General features: G+C 40.8%; 1 protein-coding gene across 1 annotated transcript in view; it reads right to left on the bottom strand.

Moving 5' to 3' along the window:
- Positions 1-4,706: 4,706 nt before the first annotated feature.
- LOC139372243 (retinoschisin-like) overlaps positions 4,707-9,767 on the bottom strand; it is a 13,395-nt gene continuing 8,334 nt past the window's right edge. Inside the window, exons 4-6 of the mRNA XM_071112006.1 lie at positions 6,782-6,923; positions 6,229-6,424; positions 4,707-5,448 (exon numbers count right to left, since the gene is read on the bottom strand). Coding sequence (XP_070968107.1) covers positions 5,296-5,448; positions 6,229-6,424; positions 6,782-6,923 — 491 coding nt within the window. The 3' untranslated portion in view covers positions 4,707-5,295. The remainder of the gene's footprint in view (positions 5,449-6,228; positions 6,425-6,781; positions 6,924-9,767) is intronic.

The following is a 9,767-nucleotide window of genomic DNA, read 5'->3' as shown; positions in this document are numbered from 1 at the left end:
AGACTGCCCCTCAGAAAGATGTCCTCTCCCCTCAAAGCCCCAGACTGCCCCTCAGAAAGATGTCCTCTCCCCTCAAAGCCCCAGACTGCCCCTCAGAAAGATGTCCTGTCCCCTCAAAGCCCCAGACTGCCCCTCAGAAAGATGTCCTCTCCCCTCAAAGCCCCAGACTGCCCCTCAGAAAGATGTCCTCTCCCCTCAAAGCCCCAGACTGCCCCTCAGAAAGATGTCCTCTCCCCTCAAAGCCCCAGACTGCCCCTCAGAAAGATGTCCTCTCCCCTCAAAGCCCCAGACTGCCCCTCAGAAAGATGTCCTCTCCCCTCAAAGCCCCAGACTGCCCCTCAGAAAGATGTCCTCTCCCCTCAAAGCCCCAGACTGCCCCTCAGAAAGATGTCCTCTCCCCTCAAAGCCCCAGACTGCCCCTCAGAAAGATGTCCTCTCCCCTCAAAGCCCCAGACTGCCCCTCAGAAAGGTCCTCTCCCCTCAAAGCCCCAGACTGCCCCTCAGAAAGATGTCCTCTCCCCTCAAAGCCCCAGACTGCCCCTCAGAAAGATGTCCTCTCCCCTCAAAGCCCCAGACTGCCCCTCAGAAAGATGTCCTCTCCCCTCAAAGCCCCAGACTGCCCCTCAGAAAGATGTCCTCTCCCCTCAAAGCCCCAGACTGCCCCTCAGAAAGATGTCCTCTCCCCTCAAAGCCCCAGACTGCCCCTCAGAAAGATGTCCTCTCCCCTCAAAGCCCCACACTGCCCCTCAGAAAGATGTCCTCTCCCCTCAAAGCCTCACTACAGTCCAGTTCTCGCCAGACAACTGGACATGTGCTGTTCCATGGAGATGTGTTAATAACCCACATTCACTGTGTATCAGGTGATCTGTTGGACTGTGTATCAGGTGATCTGTTGGACTGTGTATCAGGTGATCTGTTGGACTGTGTATCAGGTGATCTGTTGGACTGTGTATCAGGTGATCTGTTGGACTGTGTATCAGGTGATCTGTTGGACTGTGTATCAGGTGATCTGTTGGACTGTGTATCAGGTGATCTGTTGGACTGTGTATCAGGTGATCTGTTGGATTGTTCTCCATCATATATTTGCACAACATTTTAATAACGTTTTAATTGAACATTCAGTTCTACACTAACAGTTGACAGTAATGTTTTAATTGAACATTGAGTTCTACACTAACAGTTGACAGTAATGTTTTAATTGAACATTCAGTTCTACACTAACAGTTGACAGTAATGTTTTAATTGAACATTCAGTTCTACACTAACAGTTGACAGTAAGTAATGTTTTAATAACAACGTTTTAATTGAACATTCAGTTCTACACTAACAGTTGACAGTAATGTGTTAATTGAACATTCAGTTCTACTCTAACAGTTGACAGTAATGTTTTAATTGAACATTGAGTTCTACACTAACAGTTGACAGTAATGTTTTAATTGAACATTCAGTTCTACTCTAACAGTTGACAGTAATGTTTTAATTGAACATTGAGTTCTACACTAACAGTTGACAGTAATGTTTTAATTGAACATTGAGTTCTACACTAACAGTTGACAGTAATGTTTTAATTGAACATTGAGTTCTACACTAACAGTTGACAGTAATGTTTTAATTGAACATTCAGTTCTACACTAACAGTTGACAGTAATGTGTTAATTGAACATTGAGTTCTACACTAACAGTTGACAGTAACATTTTAATTGAACAGCTTTGGTCCGTCACCTGTCATTGTACCGTCCAGGTTGAATACAGGCTTTTTCAGTTTGGAAACATCACTTTCAGGGTTGAACTTCAGTTCCACTTTTCTCTTGTCTGCGTTGCATCCTCCTGGTACTTGTCGCAACCATCGTTCTGTGTCCAATAGAACTCAATGTCTTCCATGGGTTCTGTGTCCAATAGAACTCAATGTCTTCCAGAGGTTCTGTGTCCAATAGAACTCAATGTCTTCCATGGGTTCTGTGTCCAATAGAACTCAATGTCTTCCATGGGTTCTGTGTCCAATAGAACTCAATGTCTTCCATGGGTTCTGTGTCCAATAGAACTCAATGTCTTCCAGAGGTTCTGTGTCCAATAGAACTCAATGTCTTCCATGGGTTCTGTGTCCAATAGAACTCAATGTCTTCCATGGGTTCTGTGTCCAATAGAACTCAATGTCTTCCAGGGGTTCTGTGTCCAATAGAACTCAATGTCTTCCAGGGGTTCTGTGTCCAATAGAACTCAATGTCTTCCAGAGGTTCTGTGTCCAATAGAACTCAATGTCTTCCATGGGTTCTGTGTCCAATAGAACTCAATGTCTTCCATGGGTTCTGTGTCCAATAGAACTCAATGTCTTCCAGGGGTTCTGTGTCCAATAGAACTCAATGTCTTCCAGGGGTTCTGTGTCCAATAGAACTCAATGTCTTCCAGGGGTTATGTGTCCAATAGAACTCAATGTCTTCTAGGGGTTCTGTGTCCAATAGAACTCAATGTCTTCCAGGGGTTCTGTGTCCAATAGAACTCAATGTCTTCCAGAGGTTCTGTGTCCAATAGAACTCAATGTCTTCTAGGGGTTCTGTGTCCAATAGAACTCAATGTCTTCCAGGGGTTCTGTGTCCAATAGAACTCAATGTCTTCCAGGGGTTCTGTGTCCAATAGAACTCAATGTCTTCCAGAGGTTCTGTGTCCAATAGAACTCAATGTCTTCCATGGGTTCTGTGTCCAATAGAACTCAATGTCTTCCATGGGTTCTGTGTCCAATAGAACTCAATGTCTTCCATGGGTTCTGTGTCCAATAGAACTCAATGTCTTCCAGGGGTTCTGTGTCCAATAGAACTCAATGTCTTCCAGAGGTTCTGTGTCCAATAGAACTCAATGTCTTCCAGGGGTTCTGTGTCCAATAGAACTCAATGTCTTCTAGGGGTTCTGTGTCCAATAGAACTCAATGTCTTCCAGGGGTTCTGTGTCCAATAGAACTCAATGTCTTCTAGGGGTTCTGTGTCCAATAGAACTCAATGTCTTCCAGGGGTTCTGTGTCCAATAGAACTCAATGTCTTCCAGAGGTTCTGTGTCCAATAGAACTCAATGTCTTCCAGGGGTTCTGTGTCCAATAGAACTCAATGTCTTCCATGGGTTCTGTGTCCAATAGAACTCAATGTCTTCCATGGGTTCTGTGTCCAATAGAACTCAATGTCTTCCAGGGGTTCTGTGTCCAATAGAACTCAATGTCTTCCAGAGGTTCTGTGTCCAATAGAACTCAATGTCTTCCAGGGGTTATGTGGCAAAAACACTCCAAGGACCAGTTGCAGCAACTATCATGAAATCTTTACGGTGTGATTTCATTATATTGGGTTTAAGATCACCTTTACTTTAGCCTAGGTGGTCCCCGATCTGTTTGTGCTCTTTAGCTCGATCTGGGACCACCAGGCTATCCCACTAATGTCTAACCTCAAATAGCCTACACCTGCAGTTTATGTCTCTTCATGTCTCTGTTTATGTCTCTGTTTATGTCTCTTTATGTCTCTTTATGTTAACTCATTGTTATATAATTTCTAACTGATCTTTATGTCTGTTTATGTCTCTTTATGTTAACTCATTGTTATATCATTTCTAACTGCTCTATATGTCTCTTTGTCTCTTTATGTTAACTCATTGTTATATCATTTATAACTGCTCTTTATGTCTGTTTATGTCTCTTTATGTCTCTTTATGTTAACTCATTGTTATATAATTCCTAACTGCCGTTTATGTCTCTGTTTATGTCTCTTTATGTCTGTTTATGTCTCTTTATGTCTCTGTTTATGTCAACTCATTGTTATATAATTCCTAACTGCCGTTTATGTCTCGGTTTATGTCTCTTTATGTCTCTGTTTATGTCTCTTTATGTCTCTGTTTATGTCAACTCATTGTTATATAATTCCTAACTGTCGTTTCGGGGTTGTTTGAAGTGAACAATCCTTCACGCCGTCACAGGATTAAAATGGCAGAAAAACACAAATCAGTTTGAGATGATCCTAAATTCCAGATGATCCAGATCCTGAATTATAAATCACTTCCGGTTGTTTGTTTGTTTAAAATTGACCCACAGGATTTTATTTGCATGACATCACACACAAACAGCATTATTTATATATGTGTATATTTGGTATCTGACTGTAAATAAGAATTAAAACCACATGGATCTACCCTGTTAACTGGCATTAATTGTTTTTTTGGGGATCAGGAAAAGGTTTTCACACATCACAAGTGGAGATTCCTCCAGGTGTATTTTAAACTGGACATCAGAGGAATATCACACAGGAATACTGTTCAATGATACTCCGAAACAAACAAACAGGTGTATTTAAACTGGACATCAGAGGAATATCACACAGGAATACTGTTCAATGATACTCCGAAACAAACAAACAGGTGTATTTATACTGGACATCAGAGGAATATCACACAGGAATATTGTTCAATGATACTCCGAAACAAACAAACAGGTGTATTTAAACTGGACATCAGAGGAATATCACACAGGAATATTGTTCAATGATACTCCGAAACAAAAGAGTACAAGAGTTTGTCTTTATTTCAGGAACTGGTTTTGGTCAACTTGAAATTAATACAATAAAACAAGCAACGAACGATACCTCTACATCACTGTCACAAACTACATACACAACACAGTACAGTACAGTACAGCACAGTACACAACACAGTACACAACACAGTACACAACACAGTACAGTACAGTACAGCACAGTACACAACACAGTACACAACATCCAGTTAACCACAGGACTGGTAGTCTTCTCTTTCTCTGAGCTTTCCTCATCACATAATCATCCCCAATTTCTCTGTGTTTGTCGGTTCACAGGCGTGTATTTATCCTCTCTTCCTCCCCCAAGTGGAAACACCTGGCCATCCACCTCTTTATGTTCAGTATAAAAAAAATATCATAAATAAAACTGTTGTTGTAACACATCTAATCTGAAAACAGAATGGACCTTTTCACACATAAACCCCATCCCTGGGAGAGAGATATTACTTAACCGTTTGGGGAAGGAAAGGAAACTAGGGTTTCCAGAGCAGTAGATTCCACCTTGGCATAGGGAACGACCAGGGGAACGACCAGGGGAACGACCAGGGCTCTCCTTGGGCCTGTTCAGGATGGTGTATCATTACAGGACCGTCACATAGAAATATATTGTGTAGAACCAATATGACTTTCTGTCATGTAGAATCATGTCAGTTCTATTCATTACATTTTCTGTCTGAACGTTCCACGGTGTTGTACCCTGCTGAGTTTGACCCTGGTCGTCAGGACAGACAGAATCAGGTACACTTGCTCATGCAGAGCAGCAGCTCCATGCGGATGGCGATACGTGTGTGCCAGCCCAGAGGGAGCAAACGGATGTAGCGAGTTACCATGGGAGGACGCAGGAGGTTCTGAACCGAGGAGGAGCGGTCCGAGTTCCCGTAGAACACCTGAGGAGAGAAACGGAGCAGTGTGAGGAGGAGAGACGACACAGATGGAGAATCCTCCTGCCAGATGTCCTGCCTCACCGAGCAGGACTACACTTTACAACCCCTTGGACTGAACTGCTACAGAACCAAAGAAATATGGGATCTGATGAGAAGGATTGATTTTGATATACCGTATGTATAAATCCCAAGACTGTCTTCCACATTATTACATGTGTAGATCTTGTGATGTCATAATGAACCATGTATTGATGTGAAAGATGACCTCCAACAAAACAAGTCGTTTTAGAAAAACATCCATGGACATTATTACATGTGTAAACCTTGTGATGTCATAATGAACCATGTATTGATGTGAAAGATGACCTCCAACAAAACAAGTCGTTTTAGAAAAACATCCATGGACATTATTACATGTGTAAACCTTGTGATGTCATAATGAACCATGTATTGATGTGAAAGATGACCTCCAACAAAACAAGTCGTTTTAGAAAAACATCCATGGACATTATTACATGTGTAAACCTTGTGATGTCATAATGAACCATTTATTGATGTGAAAGATGACCTCCAACAAAACAAGTCGTTTTAGAAAAACATCCATGGACATTATTACATGTGTAAACCTTGTGATGTCATAATGACCCATGTATTGATGTAAGTATATGAACTAAGTTATGATTGTAAAAAAAGTTTTGTTACAGTATTTATTGACTGTGAGTCTCTCTGAATAAGAGCATCTTCTCAGTGACTAAATGTAAAAGGTCTTTATGATGGGCCCACCCTGTTGTTCCCCGTCTGGTCCTTGTAGTAGATCCAGTTGAGATTCTGGTCGGTGCGGTACTGGACGCTGTACTTGGTGATCCATTCGTCAGCATCACAGCGCCCCTGGGTCAGGATACCAGACACCACCATCACCTCCTTCAGGTCAATCTGCAACCACTGGCTGTTGTCCTGGAACTTAGACAGCCAAGCACACCTGGAGGGGAATCGCCAGGGAAACTATGTTAGCCCGCTGAGCTAAAGCCTAGGCAAAAACAATGACCTGGAGGGGAACCGCCAGGGAAACTATGTTAGCCCGCTGAGCTAAAGCCTAGGCAAAAACAATGACCTGGAGGGGAACCGCCGGGGAAACTGTGTTAGCCCGCTGAGCTAAAGCCTAGGCAAAAACAATGACCTGGAGGGGACCATTATTTTACCAATGAGGTCAGAAGAGCCATTTCCCAAAGGAACACTGAGGTTACTGATTGAGCCAATGTCCTCCTTTACAGGGAGGGGGAGATAGAGGCCCTACCAGGGGTTGGTCCTGAGGGAGAGGATGGGGCAGGGGACTCACCCAAAGCCCTGGTTGTTGAGTCTGGCATTGCTGGGGAGCCAGGAAGAGAACCAGCCAGTGTACTGGTCCTCGTTGGAGCAGCTGATCTGGTCTGGTCTGACTGATCCAGCCTCCAAACCCAGAGGCTTGTGGTACGGACACTCTGGAGAAGAGGAACGCCAAGGTGAGAGACGGAAATCATGGTCGACAACAAGGAAGTAGTTCAAATGTTAACATTGGATGCCAAACAATGGACGTCACACTGATGCTAATTATTTTGTAGTTATCGTCACAGGTCCTCCTATCCTAGGACACGTATCATCGTCACAGGTCCTCCTATCCTAGGACACGTATCATCGTCACAGGTCCTCCTATCCTAGGACACGTATCATCGTCACAGGTCCTCCTATCCTAGGACACGTATCATTGTCACAGGTCCTCTTATCCTAGGACACGTATCATCGTCACAGGTCCTCCTATCCTAGGACACGTATCATCGTCACAGGTCCTCCTATCCTAGGACACGTATCATCGTCACAGGTCCTCCTATCCTAGGACACGTATCATCGTCACAGGTCCTCCTATCCTAGGACACGTATCATCGTCACAGGTCCTCCTATCCTAGGACACGTATCATCGTCACAGGTCCTCCTATCCTAGGACACGTATCATCGTCACAGGTCCTCTTATCCTAGGACACGTATCATCTGCATATTGTATGCTGTTGGAGACCACATAGTCACTACAGGCTAGCCCAATGGGAGACACTTCTCTACACAGGAAACACTGTATTCTGAACTGAATGTGAAGGGCTTTGCTGCCATCAACAAAGGACAAAAACACTTCCTGGTTGCAGAAGCTAACTGGAACATCCACCCAGCTTGTTGTTATGAAAGACAACACCAGCATGCAAGGTCACGTCTGGTGACTGAGGTAGCCTGTGCCTAACGAACCACCACCACATTAATTCTCTCCCTCCAACCCACCCAGCCCCTCTGAGTCCCAGATTTCCTGCTCCATCCAAAAGTAGTGCACTATGTAGGGAATAGGGTGCCATTTTGGACTCATATATCTCCAATCCTAAATCCTTCTGTTTTAATTCTCCACATTGAAAATAAACATCTATTAGATAAACATCTATTAGATAAACATCTATTAGATAAACATCTATTAGATAAACATATATTAGATAAACATCTATTAGATAAACATCCATTAGATAAACATCTATTAGATAAACATATATTAGATAAACATCTATTAGATAAACATCTATTAGATAAACATCCATTAGTAGAAGAGCACAGCAGATGGTTGGCTGCCACATCCTACCAGAGGCTTTAACCCTACCAAGTTGTTTCCTTCCTGGAGAACCAACAATGAGTGGGACATGGATCACACAACTAAATTGAGCCGTGGGGCGATTTACTATTGAGCGGATGGTCATTTTTAGACTGCAAATTGACCGCAAGAAGCCTGAACAGGTAGAGTATAATGTGTGCATAAAACTTGCTTTCAAAGTTTACATCTGTATACAATCACTGTATACAGCTTACATCTGTATACAATCACTGTATACAGCTTACATCTGTATACAATCACGTCTCTCTATTATGCGTAGGAATACTACGGAACACATTTCTTCAATTAAAATTACTTGGAGCTGATTTCCTGCTGTTACAGTCTTTTATGTCCAACAATGAGGGGCCAAATAGAACCACCTGTTAGTAGTAGTAATAGTATGAATAGTAGTTTTAGTAGTAGTAGTAGTAGTAGTAGTAGTATAATAGTAGTAGTAGTAGTAGTAGTAGTAGTAGTAGTAGTAGTAGTAGTATAATAGTAGTAGTAGTAGTAGTAGTAGTAGTATAATAGTAGTAGTAGTAGTATAGTAGTAGTATAATAGTAGTAGTAGTAGTAGTAGTAGTATAATAGTAGTAGTAGTAGTAGTATAGTAGTAGTATAATAGTAGTAGTAGTAGTAGTAGTAGTAGTAGTATAATAGTAGTAGTAGTAATAGTATGAATAGTAGTAGTATAATAGTAGTAGTAGTTTTAGTAGTAGTAGTAGTAGTAGTAGTAGTAGTAGTAGTAGTATAATAGTAGTAGTAGTAGCAGTATAGTAGTAGTATAATAGTAGTAGTAGTAATAGTATGAATAGTAGTAGTATAATAGTAGTAGTAGTAGTAGTAGTAGTAGTATAATAGTAGTAGTAGTAGTAGTAGTAGTAGTAGTATAATAGTAGTAGTAGTAGTATAATAGTAGTAGAAGTAGTATAATAGTAGTAGTAGAATAGTAGTATAAGTAGTTTAGTAGTAGTAGTAGCAATACTAATAATAGTAATAATACTAATAGTAGTAGTAGTAATAGTAGTAGTAGTATAATAGTAGTGGAAGTAGTGTAGTAGTAGTAACAGTAATAATAGTAGTAGTAGTATAATAGTAGTAGAAGTAGTTTAGTAGTAGTAATAGTAATAATAGTAGTAGTAGTATAATAGTAGTAGAAGTAGTTTAGTAGTAGTAGTAATAGTAATAATAGTAGTAGTAGTATAATAGTAGTAGTAGTAGTAGTAGTAGTAGTAGTAGTAGTAGTAGTATAATAGTAGTAGTAGTATAGTAGTAGTAGTATAATAGTAGTAGTAGTAGTATAATAGTAGTAGAAGTAGTATAATAGTAGTAGTAGTATAATAGTAGTAGAAGTAGTATAATAGTAGTAGTAGAATAGTAGTGGAAGTAGTGTAGTAGTAGTAATAGTAATAATAGTAGTAGTAGTATAATAGTAGTAGAAGTAGTTTAGTAGTAGTAATAGTAATAATAGTAGTAGTAGTAGTAATAGTAATAATAGTAGTAGTAGTATAATAGTAGTAGAAGTAGTAGTAGTACTAGTAGTAGTAGTATAATAGTAGTAGTAGTAGTATAATAGTAGTAGTAGTATAATAGTAGTAGAAGTAGTAGTAGTACTAGTAGTAGTAGTATAATAATAGTAGTAGTAGTATAATAGTAGTAGTAGTAT

Source organism: Oncorhynchus clarkii, chromosome 18, assembly GCF_045791955.1.
Source record: "Oncorhynchus clarkii lewisi isolate Uvic-CL-2024 chromosome 18, UVic_Ocla_1.0, whole genome shotgun sequence".
Lineage (NCBI taxonomy): Eukaryota > Metazoa > Chordata > Actinopteri > Salmoniformes > Salmonidae > Oncorhynchus > Oncorhynchus clarkii.
The sequence above is the reverse complement of the archived record's forward strand: the minus strand, read 5'-3'. Positions and strand labels throughout refer to the sequence as shown.